Source organism: Astatotilapia calliptera, chromosome 9 (assembly GCF_900246225.1).
Source record: "Astatotilapia calliptera chromosome 9, fAstCal1.2, whole genome shotgun sequence".
NCBI lineage: Eukaryota > Metazoa > Chordata > Actinopteri > Cichliformes > Cichlidae > Astatotilapia > Astatotilapia calliptera.
This window is the reverse complement of record NC_039310.1, coordinates 568251-592389: the sequence shown is the minus strand read 5'-3', so window position 1 is coordinate 592389 and position 24139 is coordinate 568251. Positions and strand designations below refer to the sequence as shown.

Sequence of the window (24139 nt, the reverse complement as noted above, 5' to 3'; positions counted from 1 at the left end):
CACCTCAGTTGACATCTCCTTATATAGAGATCAGCCTTTTGAAGGCAACACTCCCATTTCTATTAAAGTTTTAAGTCAGCCTTGAAGTTTTGTAACTTGGTGCCATCTCTAGAGCAGGCAGACCTCAGAGACTTCTCTCTGTTTGTGTCTGGAAGTATCTGTGTGTAGCAGTCTAAATCATGTTATCAATCTCCGGCTCTCTTCCAAAATTTGCCCCTCTGAAAAACTAGTTCATGCATTTATTACTTCCAGGCTGCACTACTGTAATTCATTATTATCAGGATGTCCAAAAAACTCACTGAAAAGCCTTCAGCTAATCCAAAATGCTGCAGCAAGAGTCCTGACAGGGACTAGAAAGAGAGAGCAGATTTCTCCTGTTTTGGCTTCCCTTCATTGGCTTCCTGTTAAATCCAGAATTCAAAATCCTGCTCCTCACATACAAGGTCCTAAATAATCAGGCCCCATCTTATCTTAATGACCTTGTAGTACCATATCACCCTATTAGAGCACTTCGCTCTCGCTCTGCAGGCCTACTTGTTGTTCCTAGAGTATTTAAAAGTAGAATGGGAGACAGACACTATCTCTACTTTTAAGATTAGGCTTCAAACTTTCCTTTTTGCTAAAGCATATAGTTAGGGCTGGACCAGGTGACCCTGAATCCTCCCTTAGCTATGCTGCAATAGACGTAGGCTGCCGGGGGATTCCCATGATGCATTGAGTTTTTCCTTTCCAGTCACCTTTCTCACTCACTATGTGTTAACAGACCTCTCTGCATTGAATCATATCTGTTATTAACCTCTGTCTCTCTTCCACAGCATGTCTTTATCCTGTCTTCCTTCTCTCACCCCAACCAATCGCAGCAGATGGCCCCGCCCCTCCCTGAGCCTGGTTCTGCTGGAAGTTTCTTCCTGTTAAAAGGGAGTTTTTCCTTCCCACTGTTGCCAAAGTGCTGCTCATAGGGGGTCATATGATTGTTGGGTTTTTCTCTGTATATATCATTGTAGGATCTACTGTACAATATAAAGCACCTTGAGGCGACTGTTGTTGTGATTTGGGGCTGTATAAATAACATTGAATTGAATTAAATCCAAAACCAGACTACAGTGCACATCTGTGTACAACACAGGACAAAGCACAGACACACAAATTATTGTTAGGATGCCTGGGTCGTTGACCCAGGGTATTTGAGTTTATTATATTATTTACACTTTTTAGTCTTTGGTTTCTTTGAGTTCTGTCTTATGGTTTATGTCTCTGTCTTCTTTAGTTGTTCTGTCTCCCCTATCACCTGTATCCCCTTGTCTAGTTCGCGTCTCTGTGTATCCTTAGTTCCTATATCCCCGTGTTCAGTCAGTGTTTGTGTCTGCCCTGGTCCCACGTCTCTGTTCCCTCTGTAGTGCCTGCATGTGAGTCTGTGTTATGTGTTTCCTGTTTTACTTTGAAGGTCTCTGTCTTATCTCAGTGTGTTCAGTTTACGCTTCCTTTTGTCTCGTCAGTTCTGATTTGCCCCAGCTGTGTTTCCCTCCTGTTATTCATTCCCTGATTGCTCCCTCTGTGTACTTAAGCCCTGTGTTTCTCTATGTCGGTGTCGTGATCTACCGTTTATTTTGCTGTGTGTTTTGCCCATCCACCGGTGTTAGTTTATTTTGAGTTTTGTTCCAGTTATGTTATGTTTGCGTTCAGCATTAAAGCTGTTTTGGTTTAAGTTCTGTCTCCGGAGTCTGCACCTTGGGTCCTATCCCTGTCCGCACACAGCCATCACCTAACAATTATGAGGTATATAGCCTTTACAATAAAAATAAATTCTAACATCAGTCAGTTAATATTCTCTCTGCCCAAATGCAAAAATACAAATAAGTTGCTGCCTTGTGATTGGCTGATTAATCTGTGCTAATGAGATGTTCACAGGTATACCTAATGAACTGGACAGTGAATGTGTTACATGAAATGTTTCATTTAGAGATGCTGAGCTCTGTCACTGAGGAGGTGCTGATACCCGGGAGGTCAGTTTGCTCACCAGCTGCTGAGCTTAAGTGAACAATCAGCATTTGGACGTAACTCTTCCAGATGTGAAGAGCACAGGAAATGGTGTCCTCTGTGGAGAGGTTTGGCCAGTAAGCAAACTTGAATGCGATGAATACATGATGCAGCAAAAGGGATGCTGTGGTCCTTTGCCAGCCTCTCGAAGCACTTCTTCAGGGTGGTAGTCATTACCAAATGTAATGGTGGATTTTTGGGGCAGCTTGAATCAGTGGCAGACTTGAAACACGATGAAACAACATCCTACTCCAGCATGGTGTCCAAAAGGACGTGTGCTGTTGGTGCCTGCGGAACAGTCAGTCTCCTCTGGCTTTTACAGACATCAGCCCGGGTGAAGATCGCCTCTTATTGCAGGGGTGTTCTCATTTATTGCAAATCTGGTGAAGTCAAGTCTAATTTTTTTTAAAGTATATTTAAAAACAACAAGAGTTGACCAAAGTCCTGTGCAACTAAAAAGAATAACACATAGCAGGGGAGCGTAAATAAAAAAGGCAAAGTCAGCAAACTTCAGAAAGGTAATCAGGTGTTTAATTTTAATGACTCAAAAGAGTTTAGAGAAGCTAGAACGGGGTATAAATGGTCTTTTTATGTGCGCCTGTCACATTTCAGACAGGTCAAGAATGCGGAGCCTGTCCAATTCCAAAAGAAAGGCTATTGCAATAATCAAGCTTGGGTGAAATGAAGGCATGAATTACTTTCTCGACGTCAGCAGATGAGAGAGCGTTCTTAGTCTTTGCGAGGACCCTCATAGAAAGACAATGTCTGCCTGTCATTTTAAGCCTTTTTTCCTTTGGAACCAGCTCCACATACGTGGAGCTTCACTGAAGCTGTCTGCATGTGTGCCTGTGGGTCTTGTAACCTTTGAAACAGTAATATTTCAAAAAAGTTAGCACAGGTTTATCTCACTTTACTGCATTTAATGGAACTGAAACTAATTGCTGTAGTTTTGGAAACATTCTTGTTGTCTTGATGGCAAAGTTTTGGGCTTTCAACAATCATATTGCAAATTTCACTCTGAAATGCTTTTATCTAGTTCCCAGATACTTTCTCACAGTGGTCAGGTTTCTCCATGGAGTACAGCTGCTCCAGGCTTTAGAACTGTAGATGCAATATGTTGCAATGTTTCTGAAGCTTTGTAATGAAAAAAATTTGAATCATTTCTTCTCTGATCTCGTTTGTCTCTCTTTAGCTGCCCTGGTAAGAAGAGAAGTCAACATGCCTTCAAAACCACCAAGTAGAAAAGAGCGAAAGAAGTGGTTCACCTCTCTGACGGGGGAGGTAAGACGTGTTTCATGGGGTACGAGTAGATGGGATTGATGGATACTTTCAGTTGCATCAGAAAACTTTGTTTTAAGTGTTGTCCTATTAAAACAATGAGACTACTCTAACTAGTTTGAGTGCGTGTTGTTCACAATCTCACCAGTATATGTATGTATGTATGTATGTATGTTTCTATCTATCTATCTATCTATCTATCTATCTATCTATCTATCTATCTATCTATCTATCTATCTATCTATCTATCTATCTATCTTTCTTTCTTTCTTTCTTTCTTTCTTTCTTTCTTTCTTTCTTTCTTTCTTTCTTTCTTTCAACGATACCTGAGTCAAATTACTGGAGAGTTGTGAATCAGTATGTCTGGCTTGGTTGCTTTATTATGGCTATTCAGTACTGAGACTTTGTACCTTTCTAACACAATCCAAAGATGATCTTTGCATTTCACTCAGATTGGAAGTAACAACTTTCATGATCTGCAGCTTTTGTTGATACTGTTGTAGCTACAGTGCTCCTTTTGTGCCAGGTGTGGGTCTTTGGTGTTACAGAATAGTGTTCTGTCACCCTCTGGTGGCAACAGAATCAGATCACACATCTCAGCAATTCGGCAACTGATAGTCTTTGTGAATTTGTATAGAGCTTACTCGTTTGCTTTTATCGGTGTGTTGGGACTCCTTTCAGTAAAACAGAACCCTGTGATTAACTTTGAACAGATTTAGCAGCTTTGATCAGACATTTCTATTTCTTTTTATTTTATTTTATTTTTTTGCTGTGGAAGAAGTAGTATAGTGAGTTACTTGTACTGGTCATGGACTTATTTAATTATTATAGTTATAATTATAATCTAATAATAATTACAATTATATAATTATAGTATAATTATAATTATATTAATTATAATATAATATAAGGCAGCACGGTGGCGCGGTGGTTAGCACTGTTGCCGCACAGCAAGAAGGTCCTGAGTTCAATTCCACCATCAGGCCGGGGTCTTTCTGTGTGGAGTCTGCATGTTCTCCCCGTGTCTGCGTGGGTTCCCTCCGGGTACTCCGGCTTCCTCCCACCGTCCAAAGACGTGCATCTTGTGGGGATAGGTTAATTGGATAATCCAAATTGACACTGGGTGTGAATGTGTGAATGAATGTGAGTGCGAATGGTTGTCTGTCCCTGTGTGTTGGCCCTGCGACAGACTGGCGACCTGTCCAGGGTGTACCCGCCTCTCGCCCTATGACAGCTGGGATAGGCTCCAGCGCCCCTGAAAAGGATAAGCAGAAGTGAAGCGAATGGATAATATATATATAATATTATTTTTAAGTTTCTGCTTTTGAAGGCAGATAGTAATTAACACAGGTGCGTAAGCCGTGAAACATCTGCTGTCTGAACAGAGAGAACTGTACAGAATAAAGAAAGTGAATACTGCTAACATTTGTATACACAGCAGTCCCTCGCTATAACGCGGTTCACTTTTCGCAGCCTCACTGTTTCGCGGATTTGTTTTCTCTGCAATTTTGCATGATTTTTTTCTTACAGTGCATTGTGTTCTGCATCCTGATTGGCTGTAGACCGTTGTCAGTTAATCTTGTGTCTCCTGTAACAGTCAGATAAGTCAAACTTTACTCAACTCATTCTTCTTGCTTCCTCTACTCCCGTACCATTGATTCATTAATGCTGAATTCTCTGGCAGCTGCTCTATTCCCATGTTCTGGACCTGAAAACAGGGTTTGATCTTTGGTTTCTATAATACTGGACTTATTTTTCTACAAAGGTTTGAACTTTGAAAGTTTAAACAAGAGAGAAAAGTGTGAAAATGTTCATGCCTGTCTGAGAAAAGTGTATAGAGTGTGTAGTGAGGGGTTTCACAGCCGTAAAACATCTATAATAATTGTAAAAAATAAAGTTGGCTACTTCGTGGATTTCACCTATTTTTAGAATGTAACCCCCGCGATAAACGAGGGACTGCTGTACTTATAAATGTTAGAAGTATACTTAACATTTATATACTTATACTTACTAGGAAAGCTTACTGACCATTAAAGCATCAAATAAAAAGTATAGACCCAGAAAGAACTATGCCCATATCTCTTCTGCTTCCTGAACTCCACAAAGGATGTCATCACTACTCATTGTCCATAACTGGGTGTAAAACAGCAACAATCGAACGTATTGGCCTTTCACTGTGTGGTCTTGTTTAGCTGCTCTCTCTGATGTGAAGTGTTGAAAGGAAGGTGGACAATGATGTCATCATTGAATTTTACAGCATTGGAAAGTGGAAGTGATGTAAAAGAATAGTCTGACAGCCAAACACGTGGGAAAGCAGACAGATGAGTGAAGAAAGTGAACATGATTTGCTGATATACAAAATTCAATTATGCTTTTTGCCAACTGGACTCTGATGGCCCCTCACAGCAGAATGAAATCCAAGCAGTGATAGAAATTACAGCAGAAGAAAAGAAACAGCAGTCTTGCTGTTGTAGGAAGTTCCTTCCTGTTAAAGAACAGATGTATGTTAGCAGCAGCATCACAGAGGCACACGGTCAGACATAACATGAATAAACATGCATCATGATGAGTTAGAAAACTTAGGGAGGGCTCTGGATAGCAAAGGCATAAAGCAAAGCAGAGCCTGAGCCTGCAGTACAGCTCAGGGGCCACTTCAGGGCAGGAGAGAGCAGAGTCTAAGATAAGGCAGATACAGAGCCTGTGATAAGGCAAGGTGTAGGCGAAGGACAGGACATGAGAAAGCCTGCATTACAGCTCAAGGATGCTGATGGATTCCTGACTGAACATAATCTTTACACTAGATTAGCATAGTGCAGATTAGCAATTGGAGTTTAAAAAGAAGTCAAGGAATCAATTTATAGACCAAAATGTATTCAGACTTTTCACTCATCAAAGTAGCCACGGGATATAACAGCTGGACACATCTGTAGTCGTGGCTCATCATCAAAACACTCCACAAATCCTGCCAGTGATTCACTTCCTTATAAACCATTGAATCAGGTACTTTCCATAGTGATTCCCAGTATATTACACAGAAATAAGTTTTCTATTTTTTCATTTGGCTTTTGCTTTGCTCCTGATAAATTGTTTTCAAATATTGTGTATCCAAACTGTGGACATTCCCTTTTTAAACTTTTGTGAAACAATAAAGGTAAAAACCTGCGTATTATTATTATTACATTATTATGAGGCCACACATAAAAAACAACACATGCAGAAGAAAAACATTGACAATCAATACAATATATATGCACATTAAGAGACACAACACTCAAAACACAGACAGACAGCACAGCAGATACAGACTGCATGGTTACAGTTTGATTTTATGTACACTGCCAAACGTTTTAGGACGCCCCATTTTTTCCAGTTTTTTATTGAAAATTATGCAGTTTAGTGTCTCATTAAGTTTTGTTTCCTTGTGCTTATTAGTTTTTTCTAAACACTGTATAATTTCCTGTTTTAGGATTTGTGTCTAGTTATAGAGGATCATATTAGTTCTCTTTAGTGTTGTAGTGTTCCTGAGACTTGAACCTCCTGAACCTCCTGAGACCTGAACTCTTTCATGGCATGCTTTTCTAATTTCTCTTCACTACTTGGGCTGACTGGGGCCTGATGAATGTAAAAACAAAACATTACCTGATTTTTGTTTCTGAGAAAAATGAGATCCACATATGAGGACATTTGCTGTAAATTTTGATAGAGCAGTGGCAGCATAACGTCCTCGTAAGTGGATATCAGGCCCTTGTAGAGCACAATGTAGTACTTTGGTCCTTCCCAATGAATCATTCAACTCAGCAAAATGAGCAGAAAAAGCCAAGAACTCTAAAACTTGGGCGGAGTTTGATCCTTCTTCATGTCTCTGCTGGAATTTCCAATGGTGGACGTCTTGTGAACTGCTCGTTCCCAGAAGACGAAGCGAACGACACAGAACGTCTCCAGAAATTCCCAGTTTATGCTCTGATCTTAAAAGACGCTGATATCTACCCAGACCACATTATCCTCTCCATCACCGAACGTTCAGCTAATTTAAGGTATTTAAGTTCAGCTTTTAATTTTATGCTATTTTACTTCAGTTGGATTTGTCTTTAGCAAATTCTCACAAGAGCACTCATCTTAGCACAATCCCTTTTAAAGCAGTTAAAGCAATACGTTTTCTTTAAAACTCTGTGTTAGTTAATCACAGTTTACTCAATGCAGTCGTCGTTTTACTAAAGTCAGAGGTCAGAGTGTCCTGTGCATCGCCTCGCAGCATCACAACTCTCAAGTTTCAGTTAGGCCTGTCTTTAGAATCGTTATTACATTTTTGCATTGCTCAACTTAACAACTTAACTCAACAATTATTTCTACCTGAGTATATTCTGATTGGCACTAAGTATAGTAAACTGTCAGCAAAACCACATGTGAATCATAATCGTGTTTAACCATTACAACATTTAAAACTACTGACAGGTTGGTTGCACAGTTCTGATCTTCTTACTACCAGAGATGAATATAAAGGTCAGTGATCGATCATGTCCACACCTCAAAATCCAAAAATTTTTACTACTCAAATTACATTTGATTATATCCTTGATTAACAATAAAGAATAAAGTTACTATTAGCAAAAGCACACACAGACAAGAGTGCTTTAACACTTTATAAATCACATATAACACTCGATGGTGAGTCTTATATGATCCACGAGTGTTTGTTGCCTCCATCATGATGGTGTTTTTCTCCTGCTCTGCATCAGGTTTTTAAAGATGACAGATATTTAGTTTGGCTCGTTCAAAGTGGAGATGAGCTCTTTTGTCCAGGAGCGTCTGAGAAAAATAACAATCTTGGCTGATTACAGTTATTTTTTAAAGCCACTACATAATCATAACAATTACACGACTCCCCCCTTACTGAACGGTGTTGCTGATAAGTCTCCGTTTTCTCCTTTTGTTAGCTGTTGAATTTTAAAGTTTAGCTGAACAGTTCTGTAAAACAAAAATGCATTCATGTGTTATATGTCATTTTTTATTCATCATATAATTATAAACAGATAAAACACTGACACACCTGTGCTGTTACATGTTGCTACAGCAGACTCCTGTGAAGAAGGCGCCTCCTGTGACTCATAAAGCCAGTGATTTGCACTCTTTCACTAAAGTTCTGAATCTTTCTTTCAGCAGCGCCGACAGGAAGTGACCTGCCATATGTGCCACAGAGAGCATCTGCATCCCTCCAGATGGAGACTCTGCATCATGCACCTTCTTCTCATTCACTTCTATTCATCTCCTCATTTCCCTGAGCACTCATATGACGTCCATGGCCCCTCCCTGCGCATAATCCCGTCTCTCCGTTCTCTCCAGCTGATCCTTTCTCTGCTGCTAAACACACGTCCGGGTTTACGCACACATATGGTTTACACACACACACACCCACACACACACACACACACACACGTGGATCACGTCAAGCTTTTAGCCAAGCCTTCTCAGCTCTTACGCGCAGACACACCCTCACACACGTCGCTCGCCCCCACACCTCCCCTTCTGTCTCAGTCAGTGTGCAGCGGCAGCAGCGGAGGGTGGAGGACGTGCTGAACGCAGTCACGGAGGCTTCTGGCGCACAGCCGAGCCGTCATGAGCCGCTCAGCGGAAGTGGACGCCGCTGCGGAGGAGGAGGGGGCTGAATAGAAGAGAGAGAGAGACTGTGTTCTAATTAAATGTCTCACGCTCTCCGTGTGCATCATGCTGTATTTCCAGCTGGTGATCATGGCCGGGACTGTCATGTTGGCCTACTACTTCGAATACACCGACACCTTCACCGTGCACGTGCAGGGCTTCTTCTGCTACGACACCACGTACACCAAACCGTACCTGGGGCCGGAGGACAGCAGCGCCGTCCCACCCGTGCTGCTGTACGCCGCGGTGGCCGGGCTGCCCACGCTGCTGGTGAGTGCACACCTGACCTGGCCGCATCAAGCCTCACTGACACTGATTGTGCTGTCACACTGTCGACGGCTGGCTGCTGCTGTGCTGCTGTAGCTGTACGCTGGAGTCATGCAGTGCAGGATGAAATGCATCAGTGCCGTTTGTTTCTCTGTGGCTGGAGCAGAATAAGAGCCTTTAGAAAGTCACTCTAGCTTATGGGACTTTCAAGATAATCAAGGATTATTAGAATATACACTAATGAGATCTGCCCACTAACGCACACTGATCAGTCTGATTCAGTATTCGTAGTATTCACAGAACGAGATGTAACAAGTTTTTGGTGTTTTCAGCTTCCATGTAGCATGCACCGTCTACAGCTTCATCTTTAGTGCAAATTATAACACAAAATGTGAAAGAAGCGGTTCCCCAAATCATAAAATGCAGCATTTGAGTCATTGTTTTCCATCACTCCAGACTGAAGATTCTTTCATGTTTATTACATCTCATCATAGAATGAATGACCATCGGGCCACCTTTTCTCAGCGTGGGTATTTTATTTATTTACAAATTTAAATGGTGTTATTAATTAGAAGAAAGAAAGCAAACAAAACATTGAACATCATGAAGGTTAGAAATGTTATAACACTCACACCAAGGACAAACGCTCAGTGTTGTGCGTGGACCCGACTTTGATGTTTATGGTGCCGATTTTTTTATCTTATCGTTGCTACTTTTGACTGTTTCAGCCACGTCTGCTGGGATGTCTGAAATAAGCAAAAGCTAAAGCGTAATAAAGAAGCTGAAGTGAGAAATCCCTGTGGAGTCAACAGACTCAAATATAGCAGTTGCTGCAGTTCCTCTCTACCCGCATCACAACCATCAGTGTGATGAACTCTTATCAGCTTATAGCGTTATGTTAGCGTACCTCTTTGGCTGCTGCATGCTCAGCTAGATTGACACTGTAACTCTGTAGTGTACTGACCGCTGATGCTGGAACTGAGGTTGGTAAAAAAAAAGACAAACAAGCTCACCCTGTGAATAACATAGTAAATATAAATAGTTATTTGTTATCTTATGTGCAGAACTTTGTGATTCTGTGTAGAAAGGTGCTATATAAATGAAATTGCATTTATTATTATTTATTTATAGTTTACACAGTCATTTTATCTGTCTTTGAATTACAGACTGGTGTAGCTTTAAGACTAATCTGCTTGATGTTCACTGAGATACAGTATATAACAACATCATAGATGATTATCCCTGTCAGAACTCAGTCAGAAAGTTAAAAGGTGACAATTTTGCGGGTTTATTAAACCTGGGAATCATCTGGGAGAGAAGGAGATGATACATACTTCACTCTTTGATGCTCTCACGTCTCAGATGCAGCTCCTGCAGCTTCCTGCTTGATCTTAACCTTTCCTTAGTATCTGACTCACAGTACACTCTACCGTGCTTCCTGGCTAATGTCCAACGGCTCTCTCATCAGCTTTTCCAATTACAAGCCGACTGTGCACTGAAGTTCAAATGCAAGCCTGAGCAGTGCAGTGCAGCTTGAATGTTAAGTGCAGTTATTACTGCTGCAGTCGCTGACAGTGCAGGCTGAGCTTACATAGCTCGATACACGCAGGACTGTCTGCAAGCCCCGAACTCTGCTTCAGCTGCTAGCCTACACACACACACACGCACGCACACACACACACACACACACACACACACACACGCACACACAGACACACACACACACACACACACACACACGCACACACAGACACACACACACACACGCACACACACACACACACACACACAGACACACACACGCACACACGCACACACAGACACACACACACACACGCACACACACACACGCACACACACACACACACACACAGACACACACACACACACACACGCACACACACACACACACGCACACACAGACACACACACGCACACACGCACACAAAATGTTTAAAAGGAGTCTGTGATTTTCTGCTATAAAATGTGTGTGTATACGTATGGATAGGGATTTGTACTGGTGTGTGGGACTCTAGCATCAGGTTTAAAAAAACACCCAGCACGCCCCTGTGGGCGGTTTATCCTTCAAGCTCGGGTCCTCTACCAGAGGCCTGGGAGCTTGAGGGTCCTGCGCAGTATCTTAGCTGTTCCCAGGACTGCGCTCTTCTGGACAGAGATCTCCGATGTTATTCCCGGGATCTGCTGGAGCCACTCGCCTAGCTTGGGAGTCACCGCACCTAGTGCTCCGATTACTACAGGGACCACCGTTACCTTCACCCTCCACATCCTCTCGAGCTCTTCTCTGAGCCCTTGGTATTTCTCCAGCTTCTCGTGTTCCTTCTTCCTGATATTGCTGTCATTCATTGGGGCAGGGATAGCTCAGTAGGTAAAGTGGTCGCCCCATGATCAGAAGGTCGGCGGTTCGAATCCACTTAACGGCTACCCTGAGGTACCCCTGAGCAAGGTACCGTCCCTACACACTGCTCCCCGGGCGCCTGCTTAGTGGGCTGCCCACTGCTTCACTGAGTGAATGGGTCAAATGCAGAGAAAAACAAGTAATTTCCCCATGGGGATCAATAAAGTATCCATTATTATTATCATTATTATTATTATTATTCGGAACCGCTACATCGATCACTACGGCCGTCTTCTTCTGTTTGTCTACCACCACTATGTCCGGTTGGTTAGCCACCACCATTTTGTCCGTCTGTATCTGGAAGTCCCACAGGATCTTAGCTCGGTCATTCTCCACCACCCTTGGGGGCATCTCCCATTTTGACCTCGGGACTTCCAGGTTATACTCGGCACAGATGTTCCTGTACACTATGCCGGCCACTTGGTTATGGCGTTCCATGTATGCCTTGCCTGCTAGCATCTTGCACCCTGCTGTTATGTGCTGGATTGTCTCTGGGGCATCTTTACACAGCCTGCACCTGGGGTCTTGCCTGGTGTGATAGACCCCAGCCTCTATGGATCTTGTGCTCAGAGCTTGTTCTTGTGCTGCCATGATTAGTGCCTCCATGCTGTCTTTCAGTCCAGCTTTGTCCAGCCACTGGTAGGATTTCTGGATATCAGCCACCTCCTCTATCTGCCGGTGGTACATACCGTGCAGGGGCCTGTCCTTCCATGATGGTTCCTCGTCTCCCTCCTCTTTCTTGGGTTTCTGCTGCCTGAGGTATTCACTGAGCACTCGGTCAGTTGGGGCCATCTTCCCAATGTATTCTTGGATGTTCGTTGTCTCATCCTGGACTGTGGTGCTGACACTCACCAGTCCCCCGGCCCCCTTCCTTCCGCTTAGCGTACAGCCTCAGGGTGCTGGACTTGGGGTGAAACCCTCCATGCATGGTAAGGAGCTTTCTTGTCTTTATGTCAGTGGCTTCTATCTTCTCCTTTGGCCAGCCTATTACCCCAGCAGGGTACCTGATCACGGGCAGGGCGTACGTGTTGATGGCCCGGATCTTGTTCTTACCATTCAGCTGACTCCTCAGGACTTGCCTGACCCTCTGCAGGTACTTGGTGGTTGCAGCTTTTCTAGCGGCCTCTTCATGGTTCCCATTCGCCTGTGGGATCCCCAGGTACTTGTAACTGTCCTCTATGTCTGGTTGTCTAGACTCCTTCCTGCTGCCTTGATCTTAGCCTCTAGTCTCCTTTTCCATGGAGGATACTCCTCTTCGTGGCTGTTTGTTCATCTTGTAGCCAAGCATCTCACTGACCACGGCTGCCGTAGGGTAGATCAGCTGATTAGTCTCTGTAATGGTCGCAGTAGGTATTGTCTGTAGTGTTTCATTCACATCCTCTACTAGATCTTCAGAGGGTACTTCATGTAATCTTGGTAATGGAGGGTGCAGGTTTCAAGCTTCATCATGATTCTGTTTTTCAGGTCAATTTTTCTCATACTCAACGACCCTTCTTCCATCGCACTTGGGGCTTGGTACCCAATCTCAGGTGGGGGTGATGATATCTCCCCCTAACCTGTCGTCCTGGCTCCCCCTTGCTGTAGCATTTGTGTTGCAACTCGTCAGTCTCTAGCTGTGAGAGCAGTTCCTTCTTCTGAATGTCTGGATGGAGGTATCAAAGACTCCATAGGTCCCACATCCTATTCATGTAACCCCTTCCCCTAAGGTGTAACTTGTGAGTAGCATTCCAACAACGCCCTGTTTTCATCTCTTGCCCACTTATGCATCTCCATCTTGTTCCAGTAGCCCACTTCTCATTCTTCTTAGCACTGGGACCAGGCATGTGTTCTCTCTCTGGAGGTGCAGGCTCAGGTTGTATAGGCGTAGGAGTGCTCCACACAGCTGGCTAGCACAGGCCGTCGTCGGGTCCTGCTGCTTTCCCCTCTCTGAGCCTGTCTAGCTCTCTTCTCATTTACGTGGATGTAATGTGCAGGCCAGTCTGGGTGATGGAGATGAAAAAGAAAAGGAAAAAAAAGCAACAGAAACATCAAAGACACTAAAGAACGTTACAAAGACAGAGAACTGCTACAGCAGGCTGCCACTAGAAGGAGCCATCTGTAAACCATCTTTATTTATTTATGAATTTCATTCTGTTTGGTGTCTCTAACAAGAAAAAATCTTTTCAGAAACGTATTGCATAAGTGTAGTTTTCACTCAGAGGAAGGAAACCGGTAATGTTTTTCTATATGAAGGCATTCAACTAATTGATTTTCCTCTACTTGATGCAGATAAATACTATTAATGGGTTCACAGTACATAAGGACAAGCAGATTTGTGTAATGTTAAACTTGTGTGGATGAAGATGCTTCCTCTCAAAATGCACCAGAGGAAAAACAATCAAACAGACTGGAACCTGTTGATTGTGTCAGGCATCAGAAGAAAAAAAGAAAAGCCTCTTTGACAGATCACATGGTATTTGCAACAGCTCAGGTTGTTTATTATGACATTTCCTTTTGTGTTACTTCTCCAGAAGAGAGTAACACAAAAGGAATTTCTGGCCAGGGGAACAGAAAGAAGACAAGGCAAGGCAAGTTTATTTGTATAGCACAATTCAACAACAAGGTGATTCAAAGTGCTTTACAGAGACATTAGAAATAAAAACAAATAAAAAGCATGATTTAAAATTGATTAAAACAAGCAAACAAACAAACTAATTAACAAACAAACAAAACAGTATATAAAATCAAAACAGATAAAATCAGAACAATAGATAAAATCAGTAGTTAAATGTAAGTTTTGAAATTTAAGCTTAAAAGTGTGGATTTGGTGCTTTATTCAAATGCAGCTGAGAATAGGTGAGTCTTCAACCTGGGTTTAAATAAACTTAGTGTTTCAGCTGATCTGAGGCTTTCTGGGAGTTTGTTCCAGATATAAGGAGCATAAAAGCTGAATGCAGCTTCTCCGTGTCTGGTTCTGACTCTGGGAACTGATAAAAGACCGGATCCAGATGACCTGAGGGATCTGGAAGGTTCATACTGGGTCAGGAGGTCACTGATGTATTTTGGTCCTAAACCATTCAGAGCTTTATAGACCAGCATCAGAACTTTAAAGTCTATCCTCTGACGGACAGGCAGCCAGTGTAAAGACCTCAGAGCTGGACTGATGTGGTCCACTTTTTTGGTCTTAGTGAGGACTCGAGCAGCAGAGTTCTGAATGAGCTGTAGTTGTCTGACTGATTTTTTAGGTAGACCTGTAAAGATGCTGTTACAGTAATCAAGCCTACTAAAGATGAATGCATGGACTAGTTTTTCCAGGTCCTGTTGAGACATCAGATCTTTTATCCTTGAAATATTCTTGAGGTGATAGTAAGCTGATTTTGTTATTGTCTTAATGTGTTTTTCTAAGTTTAGGTCTGCATCCATCACTACACCCAAATTTCTCGCCTGGTTTGTGGTTTTTAGGTGTATAGATTGAAGTTCTCTGGTGACCTGTAATCGTTTTTTCTTTGGCGCCAAAGACTATTACCTCAGTTTGTTTTTGTTTAGCTGGAGAAAATTGTGGCACAGCCAGTCATTAATTTTCTTCAATGCATTTACCAAGAGCCTGTACAGGGCCTCGGTCTCCTGGTGACACTGTGATATATATTTGTGTGTCATCTGCATAGCTATGATAGTTTATTTTGTTGTTCTTTATAATCTGTGCCAGTGGGAGCATGTAGATGTTAAACAGAGGGGGTCCCAAGATGGAACCTTGGGGAACTCCACATGTGATACTTGTCTGCTCAGATGTGAAGTTACCTATTGATACAAAGTATTTCCTGTTTTCTAAGTATGTTTTGAACCAGTTTAGTACAGTTCCTGAAAGACCTGCCCAGTTCTCCAGTCGTTTGAGTAATATGTTGTGGTCAACTGTATCAAATGCTGCACTGAGATCCAGTAAAACTAAGACTGACATTTTTCCACTGTCTGTATTCAGACACATGTCATTAAACACTTTGGTCAGAGCGGTTTCAGTGCTGTGGTTCTGTCTAAAACCTGACTGGAAGACATCATAGCAGTTATTCTGTGTTAAGAAGTAACTGAGCTGTTGAGAAACTGCTTTTTCAATGATCTTACTTAAAAATGGGAGATTTGAGATCGGCCTGTAGTTGTTCATTTGTGTCTTGTCAAGATTGTCCTTTTTCAGTATAGGTTTGATTACAGCAGTTTTTAGTGATTCTGGAAACACACCTGACATTAAAGAAAAGTTGACGATCTGTAACAGGTCTGACTCTAAAGTCTTTGAGACCTTTTTGAAAAAACTTGTTGGCAGGACATCTAAACAGCAGGAGGAGGAGTTCAGTTGACCTAAGATGTCCTCCAGGTCTTTGCTGTTAATAGGATGAAACTGTTTCATGGTGTTTGAACAGTTTTTTGGTGGACACAGTACATATTCTGAATCTGCTGTTGATGTACCAATTGCTTGTCTAATTTTTTGGATTGGACAAGGACAGCAGATGATGTTACAATAAATGTTACATTTTGCAAAGCTACCAGTTTGGAAATAACATGCTTATTTGTATAATTCTGGTTCAAATCAGATGAGATTTAGTGGTTTGCAGTAGACTGGTGAGTATATACACGTGATGCTTTTCTGTACTCCCTGATCCATCATGCACACACTTGGATATGCACCCCTCTTTAAAAACACAGCATAAAAAAGATGGACGTCACTACCATTACTTCATGAAGTGATTTCAGGATTTTGAAGCCTCTGCAGCTTCAGCTGGCACCATCCAGATTCCAGAAACATTATCCTTCCCGCAGCCCCTAGATTGCAGCAATGCAAAGAATGGATGCAAACAGGCCAAACACAGTAATTAAGTAATGTACTGTATTACTTTTAATAAAAGTGTTCTGTGTAATATGTGTAATAGATTACTTTTTTTGAATAATGACCCAACACTGATCACAACGAAGAGAGGAAATCCCTCCAACGTGTATAAACATGCAGTTAATTTGCACAAATGTAATGTCTTAGTGATGCTGGTAGCTCTCAGACTGGAGCTAGTTAGAACACAATGAGAATCAATAAGAGAATTGATAAGGAATCGAATAATGGAATCGGAATCACTAAATTCTCAGCTACTATGTAAAGTGAAACGATAACCTGACAGCTGATCTATTGATCTGTCTTTGCTAAGAAGAGTAGGAAATAATAAACAAAACAAGATGTTTGAGCTTGTCAAAAAGAGGAGAGACAGAGAAGCAAGAAACGTGAGAGATCAGAAATGACAGCATGAAAAGCACAGACAGCGGCTGCAGTCGTTGTTTTTAACACTTGGTTTCACTTCAGTTCTCTTCACTTGTACTAAAGCAGAATGGCCATCCCTGGACTGGAGCACACAATGAACGCACCAGCAGTGCTGGACCATACACCCCACCTAACACGATATCCAGTGTTGTCTTTAATCTTTGTGATTCAATAAACTGAAAGGGTGACTTTGACCCATCTAAGGCAGCAAGAGGTGGCGATCTCCTCCAGGTGGGGCAGGGGGCAGCTAATTGTTTTGTTTTTTTTGGCTAGCTGAACTTCCTGCAAGGCTATGATGCAGTATGTGAGTACACTCTCAATGGTTATTCTGTAGAACGCCACCAGTAGCCTCTGCTTCAGGACCCTCAGAAAGTGTGAGGGGGGAGTGAGTTGGGGGGGCAAGTTTTTTTTTTTTGTTTTTTTTTTTTTTTTTTTTTTTGGCCTGTCCCGTTTGGCTCTTTTGCATCAGAATTGTTGTCTAAAGGCAAAGAAAGATGCCCAACGGATTTACTTTACCAAACTGACCATCCCAGCCTTGCCGTAATGGTCCATTTGATTCACCTTTTATTGTTTATTTTATTTTCACTTACTGAATACGGGACAGACTTGACTGGGGGAAAGAAGGGGAGAAAGAAAGAGGGAAAGAGAAACAGCTGAGAAGAGGGACGGGGGAGAAGGGCAAAAGACAAAAACCAACAGAACGGGCAGAGAAAAAAAAATGCATATATCAATCACCTGGGTCACCTGCTGAGAAAGAAAAAAGAAAGCAAGCAGAAGAGAACAAGAGTAATAGAATAAACAACATCACAATGATATATGGGAATATGACAGTAAATACTAAATATTAAACATTATTGTGCAGCACATAAGATCAACAGAACACAGTGTGCTTTGAGGTAGGAGCCAAAAAGGGTGTAGTTTGTGGGTGTGATCACCCGTGTGTACACCTGTGAGCATGGACGCGCTTGTTTTTTGTTTTTTAAAAGGTTCCTTCATGTAATAATCTGCTAGAGGGTGTGGGGGGGCCACAGCCCCGTCCTCCAGGGCGTGAAGCAGGTGTGGAGGAGATCAAAACTCCAGACATCCAGAGGCCCCCAGAACACAAGAGACCAAGGAAGACCAACAGAGGGGCAGCCGCACCACTGTCCCAGAAAGAGCTGAGGAGAGTCCCAGATGAGGGCTCACTCAGCAGCCGCGGAGCAGAAGCCAGGGGGAGTTGCAGTGACGCGCCCGTGAGCTCCGCCGGCAGCCAGCTGCGCCTGAGTGACCGAGCCCCAGGCCGAGAGCCCGGGGGCACCCCACCTCCGAAGTGGCCCGAGCGAGCCCCAGGCTCCAGGCCCCGATAAGCGGCCGCCAAGGAGTGAGCCGGTGTGTACCTGGACGCCCATCCCCGGACACAAAGAACCACCAACGCACCGATGTCTGAGGGGGTCCGCCACTGGCAGGGGAAGTGGTGGTAGGGGGAGATAGGCCTCCAAACCTTGGAGGGCCTGTGATGTCCCCAGAGAGGTGGCGCCTGACACCCAACCTGACATATAGACACAGACATACAGGCACACACAGATACAAACATCCATTCCCACCCTCATGCTCTCATATGCACTTACTCCACACTCAACCAACGTGGAGACAGACATAAAGAGACGTTGTACACACGATCACACTCCCCAAGCGTACTCTACAAACCGGGTCTAGGTGCCCCCGCCCCTGGAGGGGGGAACTGCACCCAGACCCAGGTGGTGTTTCCCTTTTCCCTGCGGTGGGGGGAGGCAGACCGCCCCGACTCCGCAGCAGCAGGAAGGCTCCACACTCCAGACCGCAGTCGGACGGCCAACTCCTCCTCCTAGTCCCCCTGCTCCAGCAGGTCGCAGAGAATGGGGGTGAGAGAAGACTCCAAACCTCCCTCCACCCGCTCATTGTAGTGTTGATGCATGTGTGTTCTAAGGTGCATTTAAAACCCAGGAGGGCATGGAGCTACCTGCCAGAGAGCAGCAGGTAAGCGCATGGTCCCTCCTGCTAGCCCTCAATGTCTACGTGTATTTAAAATTGAGAGGTGGGCAACGATGCCAGGGGTGAGGTGTACACCCTGATGGTACTTTGGACTCCGTGTATCGTGCCCACCCCCAAGATCCTATATGTATGTGTAATGAGAGTGTGAGTAATGTGAATGTCTAAGTTGTGGGATAAAATTGAGGCAGAGGCAGCCAGAAGGGGACAGAGGGGGGGGGGGGGGGGTAGCCTCCTCTGCACCCTGGTGACATACCCCTACTCCAAGGTCCTGCATGTGTGGGTGGTTGTGGTGGAGCGGGAAGAGGGAGGCAGCTGGAGATGGGGAGGGAAGGAAGGGAGGGGCAAGTGACCCCTCCCTGGGGCCAGCTCCCCCGCTGACCCCAGTAGGCACCCCCATACTCCGCGACCCGCCAGGGAAAGGGGGCCCAGGCCCATCCAGACCGGGCCCAGTGCAGCAGCGCCGCCCGGCCCCACAGAGCCCGGGACAGTCCACCCAACCCCACCACAGAGAAAACTGCACCCACCCCACCATCCACTCATCTTCCAGACTACATAAGACAATAAACACCCAGGCTGAGATCTTTTCTCCAGTCTCTTTGAGAGAGCTTTGCAGATTATTTTAAGGTCTACATTTATAAGGGATATTGGACGATAGCTTGAGGGATATACAGGGTCTTTGCCTGGTTTTAGCAGGAGATTAATGTTTGCAGAATTCATATTTGATGGAAGTCTGCCCTTTTCTTTAATTTCCAACAACGTTCTGTAGAAAACTGGTGCTAGAATCGACCAGAATTCTTTGTAGAATTCTGCAGGAAAGCCATCTGGACCTGGAGCCTTATTATTGTGCATACTTATCAGGGCTTCCTGGAGTTCACCTGGTGTCAGTGGTGAATCCAGTGCCATTGCTTGAGTGTCCAATAATTTTGGAAGAGTTATGTTGTCCAAAAACTGATCAATTTCTTTTTTAGATGGGTTTATTTGTGGTGAATACAACGTTTTATAGAAATCCCTGAAAATGTTGTTTATTTGTATCGGATCATATGTTGTGTTCCCCGATAAATCTTTAGCAGCACATATAGTTGTTTTTTCTTTATTTATTTTTAGCTGGTTTGCTAGAAATTGACCGGATTTATTACCATGTTCATAATTTTGTAGGCATAGTCTTTGTACTAAGAATTTTGTTTTTTTATCAATTATCTCATTTAATTCTAGTTTTGTTTTGCGTATTTTGTTCAATGTTTCCTGATCTTGGTGGGACATGTAGGCTTCTTCTAGTGATTTGATGTTTTTTTCTAATTCCTGAATATTTTTGTTTTCTTTTTTCTTTTTATGTGATGAGAAAGAAATTATTTTACCTCTCATCACAGCTTTCCCTGCTTCCCATAGAACAGAAGCTGATGTTTCGGGAGTGTCATTATAGTCCAAATATGAAGTCCACTCTTTTTTAAAATATTTAATAAAGTCTTCATCTTTAAGTAGTGATATATTAAATCTCCAGTTTTTTCTTGGCGTAGTATTATTCTTGTGCATTAGTGTTAAAGATACAGGAGCATGATCGCTGACAGCTATAGGGTGAATCTCAGTGTCTGAAATGTCGTTCAGCAGTGAGCTGCTGACCAAAAAATAATCCAGACGAGAGTAGGAGTGATGGACATGTGAGAAAAAAGTATATTCCTTACTGGTGGGGTGAAGGGAGCGCCATGCATCGCAAAGACCAAAGTCACTCATATACTGTTTGATTATATTTGTGGACTGCCAATTACGCTGAGTTCCCGCTGTATTGAGCCTATCCATTTCTTCTTTTAGTCCAAGGTTGAGGTCACCTCCAAGAACAAGTGTGCCATCTAAGTGTTCAGAGAGTGCACTGAAAAAACCGTGAAAGAATGAGGGATCATCAACATTTGGACCATATACACTTGCAATACATAGCTTTTTATCACGTATAGATAGTTTAATGATTAAGAATCTGCCCTCTGGATCTATAACTGTATCGAGTACTGTGAAATTAATATTTTTATGTATTAAAATTGCTGCTCCCCTTTGTCTAGAATTATAACAAGCTGAGAACACATTGGGAAACTCAGGTGTTTTAAGTTCATTCGAACCTCTAAGAGGTCTGTGGGTCTCTTGTAATAGGACAACATCCGCCTGTAGTTTTTTGAGTTGGTTAAATATTTTTAACCTCTTTTCTCTGGAGCCAGCTCCATTTATATTCCATGTAATGAACCTCAGTGTACCCATAGATGTTTGTGTATAACTAGGGATGTATGCTGTGTGCGTCGCTTAGCCAGGTGGAGAGAATACGTCACTTGTTCATAAATAAAGAGAAGGAGAGAGAGAAAAAATGTGTGGCGAGATGCTCCCTGAGTCTGACTTTGTGTAAGCATAGTTACTAATATGAGTAGGCTTGGCTTAAGTGTGTGTGTATCTTATATGACTGTGTGCGCTGTCTGACTGATGTAAATGTGCTGCCGTTGAGCACATGGTGCGTATGTGTCGAAATAAAGGATGTTTGTGGATGAGTGTCAAAGCAGGTGATCGAGGCAGTGAAAGGAATAAAGAAAGAAACCAAGGACAGGGGTGAGCAGCATAAAACCAAGAGGGGGAAAAGAGAGGAGGAAAAAAAAAAAAAAAACGAGAAGAAAAAAAAACAGAAACAAAACGTAAACATTCCAATTAAATCACTGACGGAGAGTGACGGTGTTAATTCTGCTATGAAATCACACTTTAAGATGCGATTTGATACTGGTAAGTTAAACAGATGTTAATGCAAGTTAGTGTGAGTGGATAGGGAAATGGTGCAGCTGATTCTTATCTGGTGTGAGGTTAATACAGCCACGGAGTGATGTTGGGGTCGCGGTGGAGCTGTCCGTCCACGTACAGCCGGTCCACATCGATGACAGCGCGGGAGCCCTTCTGGATGAAGCCGCGTCGGATTGGGAAGAGGACCCTGCGTCGTTCCAAGATCTCTTTGGGGAACTGGTCGTTCACGCTGAAGTCCGTTCCTTTTAATTCCCTGCCGCGGCTTTTCACATGTTGCTTTTGTTTGAAGTGGCCGAATTTGGCCACGATAGGACGTGGTCTCCCGGCCGTAGCCCGAATGGGGCCGAGGCGATGTACCCGATCGAAGACGATGTTCTTCACAGTGTCCTCCGGCAGCTTCAGGTGGGTTTTGATGAAGCTTTTTACCGTGGTCTCCGCGTCCTCTCCAGCGGCTTCTGGAATACCAGAAAATACCAGATTATCACGCATGCTACGAGCTTGTAGATCGATAACTGGGGGCAAGTTTTACACACTGTGGTCTGTTTAAAAGAATTTCACTCGCTGGGCCCACTTCCTCATTTGAGGTTTGACAGCGTTTTAGTAGGTAAAGGTGATGCTTGGACATGAACTGAGCTGTGGTTTGGGGAAGGCCTCGAAGGGGACTGGCGGCGGCTCCCGGGCCTGGCAGATCATCTCCGAGGCAAGCTTTCCCAGATGAATGTGCCTGATCCCATCTGCCGGTGGATCACTGACTTCCTGACGGACAGGAAGCAGCATGTGAGGCTGGGAAAGAATGTCTCGGACTCCCGGACCATCAGCACCGGCTCCCCTCAGGGCTGTGTTCTTTCTCCTCTGCTCTTCTCCCTGTACACCAACTGCTGCACCTCCACCCACCAGTCTGTCAAGCTAATCAAGTTTGCAGATGACACCACCGTTATTGGGCTCATCTCGGACGGGGATGAGTCTGCCTACAGGAGGGAGGTTGAACGTCTGGTGTCCTGGTGCAGCCACAACAACCTGGTGCTGAATGCCCAGAAGACAGTGGAGATTATTGTGGACTTCAGGAAGCACACAGCCCCACTCCCCCCCATCATCCTGACTGACACCCCCATCACCTCTGTGGACTCATTCCGCTTCCTGGGTACCACCATCACCCAGGACCTGAAGTGGGAGCCCACCATCACCTCCGTCATCAAGAAAGCCCAGCAGAGGATGTACTTCCTGAGGCAGCTGAAGAAATTCAACCTGCCAACACGGACGATGATGCAATTCTACACCGCAATCATCGAGTCCATCCTCACCTCCTCCATCACCGTGTGGTACGCTGGAGCCACTATCAGGGACAAACAGAGACTGCAGCGTGTTGTGCGCTCTGCTGAGAAGGTGATTGGCTGCAGACTCCCATCTCTGCAGGACCTGTACACCTCCAGGACATTGCGGCGTGCAGCTCGGATCTCAGCTGACCCTTCTCACCCTGGACACAGTCTGTTTGACCTGCTCCCCTCAGGCAGGAGGCTCCGGTCCATTCGCACCAGAACCTCTCGCCATAAGAACAGTTTCTTCCCCTCTGCTGTTGGACACATGAACAATAACCGTATGACTGTTCCCGCCACTAACACATGACCCTACGCTGTGTTCACTGCATCATTCCATGTTTGGCACTGATCACCACCTGCACTCATGTATATATCTTTCTACGTAGCACTTTTAATTCTTATTCTCATGTATATATCTCATGTATATCTCATGCATATATCTTTCTACGTAGCACTTTTAATTCTTATTCTTACTTTTATTTTTTCATGTCTATTTAAGCGCAATTTATGACAGTATGTTTGCACTGAAGCACCGCAGCAATTTCCTAATGTTGTAAACCTGCTCAACATTTGGCAATAAAACCCTTTCTGATTCTGATTCTGATTCTGATTCTGATCCCCATGTACTAAACAGAAATGAGGAAGTTAAAGAATTGAGAACAAGGAGGGAGGGAGGGTGGGGAATGTAAATGAGAATGTACAGCTTGCAGAACTGGGGGAACCTCTGTAGATGACAACCGGAAGGAGCGTGTTTGGAGGTGTGGTCCTGCTCCTGAAATTCCGATACATAATCTCCAAGTCTTTAATCCAGGTACAGGCTGAATGTGGGAGCTTCAGGTCCAGCACTCACTGCACTACGATGGCCGGCATACTGAATGCTTACCTGTAACCTATTTACCTGAGTGTTCCAGGAGGGTCAGCGTGGTATGAAGAGTGATGGCAATAGCATCCGCAGTGGAAGGGTCGATCCTGTAGGGGGTTGAATTGTGCTGGGAGGCAGGCCTCTGTGTGCTTCTTACACCTTTTAATCCAGAAACGTAAGTGGACTATCTATTGAAGCAAGGATATTTCCAATATCTGTGACATATCCAGTGTTCTCAGTGTTAAAGGCAGATCTGTAGAGAC

General features: G+C 43.9%; 1 protein-coding gene across 2 annotated transcripts in view; it reads left to right on the top strand.

Annotated features, from left to right (window-relative positions):
• Positions 1-8373: 8373 nt before the first annotated feature.
• Positions 8374-24139, top strand: part of plppr5b (phospholipid phosphatase related 5b) — a 101053-nt gene continuing 85287 nt past the window's right edge. Inside the window, exon 1 of one of the 2 annotated variants that reach the window (XM_026179129.1) lies at positions 8374-9240. In XM_026179129.1, the coding sequence (XP_026034914.1) occupies positions 9037-9240 (204 nt within the window). In that variant the 5' untranslated portion in view covers positions 8374-9036. The remainder of the gene's footprint in view (positions 9241-24139) is intronic. The other variant, XM_026179130.1, reaches the window with a different exon arrangement.